At 47.3% G+C, this 16,097-nt stretch overlaps 1 protein-coding gene and 1 non-coding gene across 10 annotated transcripts in view; both read left to right on the top strand.

Annotated features, from left to right (window-relative positions):
* Positions 1–8,200: 8,200 nt before the first annotated feature.
* On the top strand, positions 8,201–8,282 carry TRNAL-AAG (transfer RNA leucine (anticodon AAG)). Its single transcript has one exon. It is a non-coding gene; the product is annotated as a tRNA-Leu (tRNA).
* Positions 8,283–8,472: 190 nt separating this feature from the next.
* POLR3E (RNA polymerase III subunit E) overlaps positions 8,473–16,097 on the top strand; it is a 33,370-nt gene continuing 25,745 nt past the window's right edge. For 4 of the 9 annotated variants that reach the window (XM_060648757.2, XM_060648754.2, XM_060648761.2 and 1 more), the window contains exons 1-3: positions 8,474–8,611; positions 14,568–14,641; positions 15,962–16,012. In XM_060648757.2, coding sequence (XP_060504740.1) covers positions 14,606–14,641; positions 15,962–16,012 — 87 coding nt within the window. In that variant the 5' untranslated portion in view covers positions 8,474–8,611; positions 14,568–14,605. Of the gene's footprint in view, positions 8,612–8,714; positions 9,253–14,567; positions 14,642–15,961; positions 16,013–16,097 lie in introns of those variants that run through there. The other 5 variants (XM_060648760.2, XM_060648759.2, XM_060648758.2 and 2 more) reach the window with 4 other exon arrangements.

Genomic DNA, 16,097 nt, shown 5'->3' with positions numbered 1-16,097 from the left:
TGTTTCCTTTTTAAGATTTTTAAGTAATCTCTACACCCAACATAGGGCTCAAACTTACAACCCCATGATCCAGAATTATGTGCTGTACTGACTGAGCCAGCCAGGTGCCCCTGTGTGTATACTTTTTTAATGATCTTTTCCTTGACCATTTAAAATTTGGGATCAGAATTCTAAGACCTTAATTTCATAGATGAGATTTTCAAATAGGCTTTTCATAGAAATTGAACTTGCATCTAGATATAGTTGTCACTTTTACTAAATTATATTTGCCATGTGTTGATTCAAATTTAAAGAAGCGGGGTACCTGGGTGGCTTAGTTGGTTAAGCATCCAACTTTGGCTTAGGTCATGATCTCATGGTCCATGAGTTTGAGCTCTGTGTGGAGCTCTGTGCTGGAGCCTGCTTGGGGTTCTGTGTCTTCCTCTCTCTCTGCCCTTCCCCTCCTCTCATGTACTGTCTGTCTGTCTGTCTCTCAAAAATGAATAAACATTAAAAAATAGTAAGAATAAAATAAAATTTAAAGAAGTGAGGGACGCCTAGGTGGCTCAGTTGGTTAAGCATTGGACTCTTGATTTCAGCTCATGTCGGGATTTCACTGTTTGTGAATTTGACCCCAGTTGGGCTCTGTGCTGATGGTGTGGAGCCTGCTTAGAATTCTCACCTTCTCCCTCTCTCTTTGTCCTGCTCGCATGTGCTCTTTGTCTCTCTCTCTCTCTCTCTCAAAAGAAATAAGCTTAAAAAAAATAAAATTGAAGGGAGTGAACTCAGCAGTAAGTGAATACTTTTCCTGTAACACAGTGAAGGTTCCAGAGGTTCGGTTTCTTTCCTTCTACCTTGACGTACTTATAAGTGTTTCACATCACCAAAGGGAGCTCATTAAGTCTGGTTAGGACCTGGTCTGTTGTTTTGTTTGGTTGGTTTTGGTTTTTTTTACAAGCCATTTGAAGCATCCACTTATTTTTCTTCCTCCACACTTCTTCTTTCTGACTTAATGAGCATTTTTACTTTTCCCAATTATAAACTAAATTCTAGAGAATTGGAGCACTTAATATTAAGTAGTATCTGTTGGAAAAAAAGAAGTGTAATTGTCTTAAAAGAAATTAAAAAAAAAAAAAAGTCTAGGGGCCTAAATTAAGAGTTTGAGAAAGTAGAGGGGAAAGACTCTTTAAAAAATCAAGAATAGTTCTGAGAACTGCAGGATGTGTGTTTTCCAGAATAATAGGGCCCATGACTACCTAACACAATGGATAAGGTTAAACCTATGCCAAGATTCACCTTTATGAAATTTCAGAACACTGTGGATAAAGGATCCTGGAAGCTTCCAGAGGGAAAGAATCAGTTTCATACAAAAGATTGAGAATCAGAATGACATCAAACATCATCTTAACAGTAACATTGGAAGATGATGCCTTCTAAATTCTGGGGAAAATGCTCTTAACCTACACTCATATGTCCAACTATCAATCAAGTATAAGGGTAGAATAAAGACATTTTCAGACCTACAAATTTTCAAAAAATTCATCTTTCATGTACGCTTTCTCCAGAAGACACTGGAGGATTTGCTCTCTCAAAGGAAGGCTAGCATGTGTGGAAATAACAAGAAATGCATGGGGTCCGGCACTATATTGAGGCGAAATCACACCCTGAAGCGTGTGGGATGATCCCAACATGGTGGGCTTGCCCTAAACTTAAAGAGTTTACAGCCCTGTGGGGGCACGTGGCCTGCTCAGTCAGTAGAACATGCAAATCTTTTTTTTTTTTTTAATTTTTTCTAATGTTTATTTTAGAGAGAGAGAGAGAGCAAGCAGGGGAGGGGCAGAGAGAGAGAGAGAGGGAGACACAGTATCCGAAGCAGGCTACAGGCTCCCAGTTGTCAGCACAGAGCCCAACACAGGGCTCCAACCCACAAACCGCGAGATCATGACCTGAGCCGAAGTCTGCCGCTCAAGCTACTGAGCCACCCAGGCGTGCCAGAACGTGCAACTCGTGATGTCAGGGGTCCTGAGTTTCAGCCCCATGCTGGGAATAGTTTGCTGGGGAAAAAAAAAAAAAATTTAAAAAAAAGTTTATAGGCTTGACGAGGGAGAAATGTCTTCAAGAAGCTGAAGCGATAGACTGCCTTATATGTCTGTGTGGCAAGGATGGACAATCTGAAGTTGAGTTAGGTATGAATCCATAGAAACTAGACACATTTTTTTCATAAGGCGATTGTTAACTATAAACATTTTCCAGAAAAGGAAAAATAACAGTTGAGTGTATAGCTAAGCTTGAGCTTAGTGCGTGGCATTTACTAATTACTGCACAAATGATATCACAATATGAATATTTGGAGGGCTGGGATCAGGAAATGTTTGTGATAGTGGAATTAGGGATGGTTAGAGTTCAATTCTTACCTTCCTTGGTAAGAAACCAGTCAGGAATGCCTAAAACAGGGGTGGGGAGTGGGGAAATGATGTAAGTATGTTGTTTAGACATTTGGAGATAAACATCAGAAGAATCAGCTGAAAGTTGAAAGTGGTTGCCTGGGATGGAAGGGGGAGGCAGGCATACAGCTGATTTTGATAACAAGCCTTATAGAATTGATATACACACGCATGGCTTTGATTCAATTAAAGTAAGAATTTAAAATATACTAAGTTGGGGCACCTGGGTGGCTCAGTTGGTTGAGCATCTGACTCTTGATATCAGCTCAGATAATGATTAAATGGTTTGTGGGATCGAGCCCTGAGTAGGGCTCTGCACTGACAGCAAGAGCCTGCCTGGGAGTCTCTCAATCTCTCTCTCTCTCTCTCTCTCTCTCTCTCTCTCTCTCTCTCTCTCTCTCTCCCCCCCCCCCTCTCTGCCCTTCCCCTGCTCTCGCTTTCTCTCTCTTAAAATAAATAAAACATTTAAAATAAAATAGGGGTGCCTGGGTGGCTCAGTCGGTTAAGCGTCCGACTTCTGTTCAGGTCATGATCTCACAGTTTGTGAGTTCGAGCCCCACATCGAGCTCTGTGCTGACAGCTCAGAGCCTGGAGCCTGTTTCAGATTCTGTCTCCCTTTCTCTGTGCTCCTCCCCCACTTGTATACACACACACTCACACTCTCTCTCTCCCTCTCTCTCAAAAATAAACATTAAAATAATAACATAAAGTATCCACGAAGTTAAAAATACTAAATTAAATTTTCTAAGTTAAAAACTCACTATAGTAATTAAATGTATTGAGCATCTACTATGTTTTGACTCTAAGGCACCATTGATCTTAAGATATACCATTAATTTATGAATAAGAAAAAAACACTGAAAATAAACCATCTGCCATTGGTCACAGGATGCAGGTCAATTGTAGAGACATTAAAATGTGAAGGACAAGTCTTAGAAATGATATACAGTATGTCAGACTTTGCACTGGGCATATAAAGTTATCTCTAACCCTATAACAAATGTCAGTATTATCATGACCATTTCACAGATGAGAAAAAGGAGGCTTAAAGGGGTCCCTTTGCAAATGCATTTGCCAAGAATGTTTTAGTTAATCAAGAAAGAAAGTTAGAGATGCCTGGGTAGCTCAGTTGAGCATCAGACTCTTGATTTTGGCTTAGGTCATGAGTTTATGGTTCCTGAGATACAGCCCCAAAATGGGATTCTCTCTCTTCCTCTGCTTGGGATTCTCTCTCCTCTCTCTCTCTGTCCCTCCCCTTCTCTCTCTCGCTCTCAAAATAAATAAACATTTTTTTTTCAACATTTTTTATTTATTTTTGGGACAGAGAGAGACAGAGCATGAACGGGGGAGGGGCAGAGAGAGAGGGAGACACAGAATCAGAAACAGGCTCCAGGCTCCGAGCCATCAGCCCAGAGCCTGACGCGGGGCTCGAACTCACGGACCGCGAGATCGTGACCTGGCTGAAGTCGGACGCTTAACCGACTGCGCCACCCAGGCGCCCCAAATAAACATTTTTTTAAAAAAAAAGGAAAGTTGAAGGTTTAAAGATCAGATGTGGCCATAGTTCCAACATGAACAATGCTACCTGCTGCTGTGTTATTCCCGTGACCTACCAGCATCTTCCTGGGACACCAGGAGTGTGTTTGCAAAACTAGAACTTAAAGGAATTGAGGAAGGGTGCCACCACCAGCGGAGTCTGCAGCATAATGTGACTCAACACAGGACATCTTAACTCAGATGGGTGTTTGAGTGGTCAAGGGGTGAGGTTACTGCATGCCCCAATTTACCAGGGAGAGCCCTAGTTCACTCCCATGTCCCAGTTTTCCTTCCAATTAAGCATTTGTTCCAGAAAAAAAAGAGTGCTCTGGGCACCATGCTAAGGGCGTATGCTCTGCACACAACTGAAGTGTGTCTCCTGCAAGAACAAATTTCCTTTGGGGGAGGGCTGGGTGATCACTTGAGTTCCTTGGTGGTAGGTAACTCTATGCTGGCTAACTTTAGCAAAGAAGCAATTTGGGGGGAAGGAAGTAGCTTTTAACAGAATGGAAGCTTACAGAATGAAAGAATCAGGGGGAGGTACCAGGGTGAGTGTGCAGATCCAGGAAGGAGAAGGTAACTGATGGTCTGAAGGTCAGTCTATCACCCTGCTAGTGAGCTAAACCCTGTGGTATCCAGATTCAGATTCCCAGGCTAAAGCCTCTGATTGGTCTAGTCGGGTCTTGTGCCCACCCCCTTAGCCCTTTGATGGACTGTTCCTCCAGGACCATAGGGAGGTTTCCCCAAAGGAAAATCAATATTGGAAACAGAAAATGGGGAAAAGGATTCTGGGAAGGAAAAAAACAACTGATTCCCACCCAGACAGAGTATTCCCTTTCATGAGGAAGAGGAAAAGGGCCTTGAAGGTTAAAGGAGAGTGTTGAGGAAAATTTTCAGATGGTTTTGTGGCAAGCCTATGTCAAAATTTTATTACAATCTTGCTGCAAGAATGGTCCAAAGATTCATATTTGGTAGGAAAATGTTCAAAAAATGTACTTTTTAATACAGTATTACCTATATAGAGCAAATTGCACAGTCTTAAGTATACAACTTGATGAACTTTGAGCATTTACAGCACCCCAGAAAGTTCCCTTGGGCCTCTTCCCAAGCAATAATACCCCCACCCACTCCTTCCCCACCCCACACACAGTGACCAATCTTTTGGCCTCTGTCCTGGTAGACACATTCTATAGGAAATGATTAAATTGAAAAGAATGTTCAGTAAAAGTTCACTATGCTCTTGACTGACAGATGAGAGTCAATTGAGTGGGTAGAAAGCTAGCTTTACGGCACAAATCTCAATGCTATCAAATGTCATAAGAAGAAGCTTAAGCATTTTATCAGGAACATTAATTTCTTTCCAGAAGAAGATTCGTGCAGAAAGGGTTTGTCTCAATCCAGGTTTAGGATAATTTTCCTTTTATAGGAGCAAGAGAGTGAAGAATGGAGGGATCCAGGACTGAGTCCCCATGCCCATCCTCGCTGCCTGCAGCTGAGGGTTTATGACATAGAGACAGCCAGTCTTCACCTGACAGGCCCTAGATTGGGGGTGGGGGGAGAGATGGGCAGTGTCTGACCTGTGGTGCTTCTCCCCTCCATCTGCCCCATTAACCAGGGGCAGAGAAGTAGGCATACCAAGGGATAGTCAGGGTTTCAACCCTTCCCTCCACCTCCCTACTTAAAGCTGCTAGGACAGACCCTGCTGGAACAGACCCTCAAGACCCTCCTGTGGGCCCAGGAGTTCTGATACAACATTTTGCTTTTCCTGCTTATTACTTTCACATCTGATTCTCACAGACAGCTGTGTAGTAGGGCTGGGAGACTGCAAGAAACTCCCAAACGGAGGCCCTGGGCTCGGCCTTTCGGAATCGACCTGCATCTGTGTAGACTCCCTGTTAAATACCCCATCCAGTGTGTATTAGTAGAGACAGACGTGAATTGCTCCAGAATGTTCTGTCAGAAATATCTCTAGCTTCATTTGAGCCCCTACCATACAAGGAGGGGTGTGTGTGTGTGTGTGTATGCTATTTCTTACAATGGATAGCTACCAGGTAGCACTAGCTTTAGCAGAAAAGGGGTATTTATTGCAATGATAAAAGGATGTCTCCAAGAATGTGAATCCCACTGGGTTCTAGGAAGGGTCTTGAGCTGGCAGTCAGAAACCCTTTAGGATTTTTCTATGACTCTGCTTTTCTCATCGTATCATTCTTTCTTTTTCTATGCATTAGCTTTCTCTACTCCAATCCATTTCACAAACTATGGCCATCCCAAATGCCCCTTTCTCCCTTGTTCTAGTCAGTCCTGGACACTAATGCTTAACACTGTAACACTTAAAATGGTCAAATTAACAAATCAGGAAATCACCATGTTTCAGTTCAGATTCTTAAAAGAGAATCTGAATCCTATATCTACCATAGAGCCCACTGGCCATGGTGTGGCAGGGCCAGGGGGTCACAGCACAATGGTGACACTCAGGAATCTACTCTCCAGGCTGGTCAGGCAATTCTTAGAAAAGTGAGCTTAGGCAGAGATTTCAGCAATTATCCTTCACCATGGGGATATTTCCTTTTGGAAAACCCAGCTCACAACTCACAGAGTCCCTCCTAGTACTAAAACACTGTGACTGGATTAATGTTCTATTGATCTGAAGAACTATTCCTCATTTAGCTTTGAATCCCCTGTGTCCTCAACAGACGGCTGGCTGCTTCTGTATTTTTTAAGGATTCCTTTAAAAGCAGCAAACTCTCCTCATGCAATGAAATGTTTGCCTATCAATATTTATGTTAAAGGTAGGTGGGGAAAAAAAGTGGGTTGAGGAAGAATTGAAGAGAAGGAGAAATATCGAATGCCCAAATGTTAGGGTATGTGCCAACTGTTTATTAACCAGAAACTTGAATATAACAATGTAGTATAAACAACCTATATGTCCATATTCACATCATGGAATAAATTAAATCTACATGCATGGTGATAGACCTCATAATGTTGGAGTAGAAAAGCAAGTTGCAGAATGATCTTGGCATAATAAAATTTATGTAAATGAAAAACATACAGAAGACCATTCAATATATTGACTCTATATATTTTCCATGAGTGTGTATATATATGTATATACATACATACAAATATCTATATTATATCTATAGGTATTAATATAGATTCATACATAGATATATACACACACAAATATCTATGTAGGCATAGACATAGTTATGAAATTATAAGAAGTGGATTGAATACACATCAAATCATAATAATAGTTATAGCCAAGGGAGGATGTTTGGGAAGGAGGCTTTATTTTTAATTTGTAATTGTCTAGTATATTTCTATTTTTTTAATTTTTTAATTGTCTAGTATATTTTAGCTGGAGTTTTTAAAGGATAGCATATTCATACCGTTTCCTGTGTACCTTTTAATAAAAAGTATATACATAGGAAAAGAATTGGAAGTGAAATGCCACAATATTAGGTGGGTGGGAATGTGGATAATTATTTTTTCTTTGAACTTTTTCTGTATTTTTAAATATCTATTTACATCAATACGGATAGATATTTTTAAAGTATATTTGGGTGGAAAAACGGTAGCATATCAATAGTAATAGTATGATGATATTTATGTAAAAACCCATACACACACACACACAAAACATCAATTTCCTATGGATATATATATATGTATATATATATCCACATATCTATATCTATCTATCTATCTATCTCCACATAAATTCACAGCAAAAAGTCCAGAAAGACACATAGTAAGTTGAGAACAATAGTCATTTCTGTGGATGAGACTTAGGAGGAGGGTCAAAGGTCAAAGAGCATTTGTACCTTATCTGCATAGTTCTCATATTTTGCAATACTTCACTTACTAGTTGAGTAACTAACAATTAAAACACACAACTTTTCCGAGAAAACTGCCTAAGCCAGCTCCCCTGGTTTAGCCTTCCGAGCCCCCTGGGGCGAGTTACTGGCGAATCCACCATTTCTTCCGGTGATACGTGGCTCCGCCTGAGGTCACCAGGTTAAACAGCCGACTAAGAACACGGATTCTTAAACTGCTTTTTACTCTAAAATCTATTTGAAACAAATCTGGGTCTAAATATTGGAGCAAATATTTTCTTTTAAATGCTTGATATGTTTGAAATAGCTCTACCGGAATAAGTTGAAATACAAAACATGCCAGTAAAATTTGCTTCTAAAAGTATTAAGTAGTTTCTCGGAACGCCACTGCCACAACTGGGTAGCGTGGCCGAGCGGTCTAAGGCGCTGGATTAAGGCTCCAGTCTCTTCGGGGGCGTGGGTTCGAATCCCACCGCTGCCAGCACTGCTTTTTCCCTTTTTGTCCCTACCGCCTTCCTGCCGGGCTCTGTATCTGCTGTTTTTGTTGGCTCATCAGCACCCCCTGCTGCCAGACCCGGCAGACGGCCTGCATGAATGGAGAGGCGGAGGGGGCGGGGCCGCGCGCGCCGGGGCGGGGCATTGTGGGTAAAAGGAAGCGCTAGGCCCGGCCCCGCTCCCCCCACGTGTCCGCTGGAGTTTCTCCACCAGCAACATGGCCGCTGCCTAAGAGAAGAGCAGGGCCGCCGCCGCCTCTGCAGCCCGCGGGTACCTGGGCCGTTGCCGCCGCCCGCGCGCGGCCCCCGCGGAGAGGTGAGTGCTGAGCAGGCAGCGCACGCCCGTGCTTGAGCCGGGCCGCACTCGCGAGGTGGGCCTGGGCTGGGCTGCCGAGTAGGCCGGGAGGCCCGCGCCGAGCCCAGGGGCTGGGGGCCTCTCAGGACTCGGGCGGGAAGGATGGACGGCTGACCTCCGTTGATCCGGGCCGGCCGCGGCCTCAGACCTCGGTCCTGCCCGGTAGTCGAGGACGCCGCGGGCGAGGCTGCCGGCGGTGACTCAGGGTCTAGCCACCTTGCCCCGCCCGGCCCAGGCGGGCATCCCTACGGGAGCACCTGTCCGAAGGCAGCCGGTGTCCCGCCAGCGCGGCTACTCGTGCGGATGGTCAGGGACGGGGTCTGACCACCCGTGAGGGAGGCGAAGCCCATTGGACAGTGTGGCCCGGGGCCGGCGACCCGCCCCGCTGGGCAGGGGGAGGGTACCCAAAGCCTGCCCGGGCCCCTTTCTCGCCGCTGAACCAGATCAGCCTCCGCCCGGCAAGGCCCGGCATTCTTCATTCATCTATTCAGGCCACCATTCAGCGTTAACTGAGAGCCAGCAACGTGCGGCGGATACGGCCCTGACCATTTGGTCGGAGGAGGTGTCAGCAAGCACGTCAAATAAACCAGTACATAAACAAGGTCGTTCAGTTATATTAGCTTTAGAATCGTTGGGTGATAGAGGAGGTCTTAGCAGTCGCCACAGTTTCTTCGTCTGTAAAATGGGGATAATAAAATTTCCTACCTCGTAGGGCTGTTGATGAGGGCTAAATAGGGTAAGGCGCGAGAAGCCCCAGCTCGCTGCGTTTGATGTGTGGCGGCGTTATATCCTACGTTGGAAGAAAACATGTTGCGGAGTAATAACAAAGTTCCCTGCGGGTTACATTTATTACCTTTTTTAACCCTCACTGTAGTCCTGGGGGGATCTGTACTTTCATTATCCCCATTTTAGGGATGAAAATAGCGAGACTTTTCAAGATTAAGCAATCCCACGTGGGCCATGGCTGGGAAGTAGTTGAGGTGGGATTTGAACCGGGGTAGTTCTGCTCTGAGAGTCCAGGCTCTTACCCACTATACCATACTGCCTTTTACTTGAAAGGTGTGCAGCATAGTGGTTAAGAAAGGGATCATTGACATCAGCCGGACCCAGGTTTCTGCTCTGGTTCTGCTTTCCTCCAGCACTGTGACCTTGGACGAATTACTTATACTCTCTGAATCTTCGTTTCCTCATTTCTTAATTGGGAATGATGAATCTTGACTTAAAGGACTATTGAGAAGATGAGAATGTGTGTGAAGTCTTTAGAGAAGGGTCTGATGCTCAATTAAGGGCTAATTAGTTCTTTTTCTCAAGGCTAACTCTTTAACAGAGGTGGCCCAGAGAGGGGAGATGCCTTGCCCTGGAGGCACAGAGGCAGTTAGAATCCTGGCCTTGAGACCCTTTGCCTTGGGGCACTCTCCTCTTAACTGTGTCGTATTTTGTCCTCTCCCCCCAGTAGCTGGAGAGTCTTTGAAATTGCCTGTGCATTTACGATTGGATGACAGGTTAGATTCCTAGGCACACAGGGATACACCCAGGTGTGGTATTTAGGTATTTCCCTTGGCTCCACCTGCTACCCTTGTCCCCTTTACATTTGTTGGCAGCTCCCTGTTGGGGGAAATTTTGTGTGCCCAAGGACATGGAGCCACCCCCAGAATACCATTATGGCTGCAAGATGCCTGGTTGAGGCCAGGGTGGTCATTGGTAGTCACTACAGTTGGGGAAGCTTGACTTGTGGCTGGGAAGCCTGCTTCTGCCTGGGCCATAGCCTCTGTCTGTTCTCAAGTACCCATGAGGCCCACACTGTGAGGCCACCAGTCTCTGGTTGGGCCTGAGTCAGGCTTACTGGGTTAAGGGTCTGTAACCACCTGATTTCACGTACTCATTTATTTAATTATTCTTTGTACTGTATTGAGTGTCTACTTCATGCCGGGCACTGTTCTAGGCACTGGGAGAACAGCGTGAATTTTAAAAAGACTAACACTGGGGTGCCTGGGTGGCTCATTTGGTTAAGTGTCCAACTCTTGATTTCTGCTCGGGTCATGATCTCGTGGTTGGTAGGATCGGCCCCGCATCAGGCTCTGCGCTGAAGGTGCGGAGTCTGCTAGCCTGCTTGGGAATCAATCTCTCTCTCTCTCTCTCTCTCTCTCTCTTTCTCTCAAAATAAATAAAATTAAAAAAAAAGATAATAATCCTTATAACAACTTGATGAAGTACGTATAATCATCTCCACTTTATGGTTGAGGTAATTGAAGCGCTGAGAGAGCCACGTGGAGCTTCTGTTCTAGTGTAGAAGGTGGACAACACATAAGCAGGTAGGATAGGTAGTTGCAGACTGTGATAAAAACCATGAAGGGAATAAAATGGAGGTGGTGGTGACTGGGAACCAGTTGGTGGAGGAGCTCTTTAAGATGGGTGGTCAAGGAACCTCTCCTCCTGGAAGGGGGTTGGGTGGCAGTGATACCTAATGAAAAAGATCCAGCTTTGAAAACACCTGGGGAAAATTGGTGGCATGCAAAGGTCCTGAGACAGGCTGGGGCCTGGCCTCTCGGAGGCCCAGCAAGTGGCTACCTGGCCACGTAGCTAGTGAGAGAAAGGCAAGGCCAAGATCATATAGGGCCTTGGGGCCATGGAAGGGAATTTAGATTTTATTCTATGTGGCAGTTGAAGCGTTTTGAGCAGGAGAATGATGTGCTTTACTTTTCTGCAGGGACAACTCTGGCTGTCTCTGAGAGGGCTGGAGGTAGAAAAGAGGAGCCTCAGGGAAACTTGTTGAAGGGGTACTTTTTCTTTCTTTCTTTCTTTCTTTCTTTCTTTCTTTCTTTCTTTTAACTTTATCAAGAGAGAGAGAGAGAACGAACGAACGAGAACACAAGCCGGGGAGGGGCAGAGAGAGAAGGAGAGAGAGAATCCCAAGCAGGCTCCACAGGGTCAGGGCTCGAACCTACGGACCGTGAGATCATGCCCTGAGCCGAAACCAGAAGTGGGATGCTTACTGAATTGAGCCAGCCACGCACCCCAGAAGGGGTACTTTTAAAATCGTGGATCGAGATTTATTAGTAAATGGCGCCTGGCTGGCTCAGTCTGTGGAGCATGTGGCTTTTGATCTCTTCGTGGTGAGTTGGAGCCCCATGTTGGGCATAGAGATTACTTAAAAAAAAAATTTATTAGGGGGATGTAAAATCGCCTTAGAGGATTGTTACCAGTATGTTTAATTTTAATGGGCGAGGGTAGAAAACACCACTGCCCCACATATAGTAGGGGCAGTTATGGCTGTGTGAAGCCTTGGTTTAGTTACGTAATTTTGTGTATGTTCTGGGTCCTGTATATGAAATGGATTTCTTACTAGAGGTTTTAGGCTGAAAACTTGGAAAGCCACCGCGTTGGATGCTGTTGGCTGGGAGGCTGAAAGGAAGTGAGAACCCTGTGTGGCCCTGGTCACTGTACCGTGGCAGGGGGGAGGAGCGCCAGCTCCAGGTCGGTCCGCCTCCCTGAGCTCCCCAGGGACCAGGGGAGAGGCCAGCAGAGCACAGCTAGGGAGCCCAGCAACAGCCGAGAAAGCCGGTTTCTCAGGAATGATTACGTCAGGGGAACCTCCCAGGCTACGCCTCTTGTACGTGTGACCCGTTCCACTCGGGTGGAAGTTCGCAGTCTCTGTTGTCCACAGAACCAGCTCAGAGGAGCGAGGTGCTTGACATACATCGGCGGCACTTGGCAACCAGCGCAGATGGGCAGGAGCGGGCACCTAAAACTGTCGGTTTGGGGCTTCTGGTTTACATCTAGGCCTCCAGCCAGAACTGTTGAGGTAGCCGGCTTCCCCTGGCCTGCTTCTTGCCTCCTCGAGTCTTCCTCCACTCAGAAACCTGTGGTAGCTCCCCATTAAGTAGCCTTCCTGTGGTTCGTTTATTCAGAAAGCAGGTATGTAGGGAGTGCCTGCTGTGGGCTCAGGGGGATACAGCAAGGGACAGAATAGAGCAGAGCCTCTGCCTTTGTGTAATTTGTGGCCTAGTGGCAGTGGGGGTGGGGACAGGTGATAAATACAGAGCTATAAACTGTCAGGTGGCGATGTGTGCATCAGAGCAGGGACGGGAGTTGGAGGGGGGTGTTGCAATTTTGGATAGGGTGGACAGAGAAAGTCTCAGTGGTGAGGTGACATTTGAGCAAAAACCTGGAAGAGGTGAGGGAGGGAGCCATGAGGCTCCCAGGGTAGAATTGTTCCCAAGGCCTGAGGTTGGGGAAGAGGGAGGAAGGGAGCCCGGGGGAGGCTAGGTCTGAGAGGGAAAGGGGCCGTGGTGTCAACAGGTGCGTCATAAAGACTTGAGCTTCTGCCCTGAGTGGGACAGGAGGCCTTCAAGGCAGAGGCGTGACAGGCTGCGACATGACTTTCAGAAGGGTCACTGGCACTGGCTGTGGAGATGGGCAGAGATCATAGCGTCTCAGGTGGGGCAGGGAGAGCATTTATTTAGGCCATTGCTGTCATGCAGGCAGACGTTGGAGCTGTCTGGACTGGGGAGGTAGCAGTGGGGGTGCCCAGACCCCAGACCTACCTTAAAGGTAGAGCTGACCGGAGTTGTTGGTGTCGGGTGATGGGAACAGAGGCCTCAGGGATGGGGCTGGTGTTGGTGCCGAGCAGGCTGAGTTTAGAACGTGTATCTGGAATGCATGAGATGATTTCAGGTGGTGCAGCTCAGCCATTGAATCCCACTCCTGGTGAAGGTATTACGCCCTTTTAAGTTTATTTTGAGAGAGAGAGAGCAGGTGAGAGCAAGTGCAGGAAGGGCAGAGAGAATCCCAAGCAGGCTCCATGTGACTCAGGTCTCGAACTCACAAACTGGGAGATCATGACCTGAGCCGAAATCAAGACTTGGACGCTTAACCAACTGAGCCACCCAGGCTCCCTGATGCCCTTTTAAATATTGACTAGCTCAGTTAAGTAGATGAGACAAAAATGGTGATGGTCTTACCCAGAACTAGGGGGCTGGGGGCTGCTGGGATTCTGAAGGGACCCACGTGGGAATATGAAGGGTTAGCCCAGCCAAATTACTCCCCCTCTGCTGTGGAGACCTACAGCCTTTCCTCTCCAGTTGCTTGAGGTGATTCCGGTCACCTGGAATCCCTCCTCCAAATCCTTCTATCCTTCAGGGCGCAGCCCAAATGCCACCCCCCCCCCCTTCTCCCCGGCAGGAAGGCCCTTCCCTTCCCTCTGAGTGAGCTCCCCTACCTGTAGTTGTTACCTGGAGTCATATGGCCTGGCTTTGAAGTCCAGTGCATCTTCTTGTTCTGTGGCTTGGCTAATAACGCAAAGCGTCCCTGAGTTCCAGTTTCCCAATAGAAAATGGGGACAGTCAAGCCATCTTTTTTGCGGGGTTGTTGTGTTGAATACATTAAAGTGTGTGAAGAGAGTCATTTTGTGTCACACAAAACGGGAGAATCATCTCACGCGGGGTTAGGCTTAAAGTTCACTTAAAAGTCAAATATCAGACTCAGAGTCATTCTGGAAAGCCTTGGGACTGCCTGCTCTTCCTGTTGGACGTCAGACTCGTCCTTAATGCTTCCTCGTGGCCCCAAACTAGTGCTCGAGTGTTTTCATCATGGCTGTAGACCAGCCAACCTCCATCTTCCTGCCTGGCAGTGAACTCTACTTTGGGAGTGGTCAAAAACCCCTTAAAACTGGTCATTTATTCTTCCCTGTGGGTGCAGACGACGTGTGCTGCCTTGGGTCCACCTGTTTGCACCTTGGGTTTAGTGGTTTCTCTTTTTGTTTGCGTTGGCCGTCCATTGTTGACTCCAGAAAAGATGTTGAAAGAGGGTCACTTGCTGTGTCTCAGGCTCTTCCTTCCCAGAGCAGGGCCTGTTGCGGCATGGGCAACCCTGAGTGTTGGCTGAACGACTGACTCAGGCCTCTTGCTCTCCCTTGCAGGTTGAGTCTGAGGATCGTGAGGCTGGCCCCCCCCTAGTATGGCCAATGAAGAGGATGACCCAGTCGTACAGGAGGTAACTGCTGCTTCCCACCTTCTGCCAGGGCCACCAGGGAGAAGTGCCCAGGGATGAGTCCCCTTCCATCTGTCCTCAGGCTGGCCTGGCATCTGTTGGCATCCCAGGGACCCCTAAGCCAGGCTATTCCCTCTTCCTCCAGATACCTGCCTGGCTGAACCCTTCACTTCCTCCCAGTCTCTGATCTGGCATCTCCTTGTCAAAGAGAATTCCCTGACACACCCCGCCGGCTTTGTGTCGCTTTCTCCTGTATGCCTTCCCTGCCCCCACCAGACCCCTGACCATGGCCGTGCCATGTGCTTGGTTATAATACTCACCATCCCCTGGACATAAATCTCCTTCCGCTAGAATGTAGGCTTCACCAGGGAGGGCTTCTGTTCTTTCACCATTGTATCAGCAAAGCCAAGTTCAGTGCCTGTCACTTAGATACTCAGTGGCTATTTGTTGAATGTGTGAATGGGTTTGACAATTCCCCCTTCCTGGGCCCACCAAGAAGTCATTCAACAGTGTTCACTGGATCCATTGTATGTGGGGCGGGGGCTATGACAGCAGTGAGGGAGGCACTGTCTTGCCCTCAGGAAACCTAGGATCTGTGGGCAACACTGAAAGGAAGGAGTCTCAAGATGTAGGTGGTGGGAAGGTAGGTTCCAGAGGCGGCCGGATCAGGACACATCCTAGTGCCTCCAGGTGGGCCTTTGCACATGCTGTTCCCTCCACCTAGAATGCCCTTCACACAGGCCTCCCTTGCGCCGATGCCCTTCACTCCTCCTTTGGGCCTGGTGGCGGGAGAAAACATGGTTCATACGAAGAGCCGGCAAGCAGGGAGGTAAAACCGCTGCTCGGTGGGGCAGAGTGGTCAGTGTTGAGAAGAAAGCAAGTTTGGCCAGATCATTCTTGGAGCGGCTCGAGGACCTCCCTAAGAGGGGTGTGACAGGTGGTCCAGGGTAGGTGGTGGAGGGCAGGGGAGGAAGTGCAGCCAAGTGGGTAGGCTGTTCTCTGCCCCAGCCTCATCAGAAAAGCATTTGACCTGGTTCGGGATGCATCCTGATCTGAGCGCCCCTGGGGAAGGTATGTTTTTATTGAGTAATAGTGGCCCTGGGAGGGGGCCAGCAACTCTTGTTCCGGTCTCCCTGGGAGCTGTAGGGAGGGAGGCTGGAGACTTCATCCCCTTTGTTTCTAGCAGTAGCTGAGCTGTTCCCTCCTCCCCCAAACTGCCTCTAGGAGCCACTATCCCTTCCTGAAATCTGAGGAGCGGGGGATGCCGGGGCAAGCCAGGCACTGGTTCTGTCTCCTGCTTAAGTCTTCTTCCCTTGTTCCCAGATCGATGTGTACTTGGCCAAAAGTCTGGCGGAGAAGCTCTATCTGTTTCAGGTAATGATGAGACCTGAGGGTGAAGGGAAACTTCGAGGGTTGGAGTGGGGGGAACCTCAGCCTTGCTAGGTGTTCTGGGCACAGA

The sequence above is a fragment of the Panthera onca genome, chromosome E3 (genome assembly GCF_046562875.1).
Source record: "Panthera onca isolate mPanOnc1 chromosome E3, mPanOnc1 haplotype 2, whole genome shotgun sequence".
NCBI lineage: Eukaryota > Metazoa > Chordata > Mammalia > Carnivora > Felidae > Panthera > Panthera onca.
The sequence above is the reverse complement of the archived record's forward strand: the minus strand, read 5'-3'. Positions and strand labels throughout refer to the sequence as shown.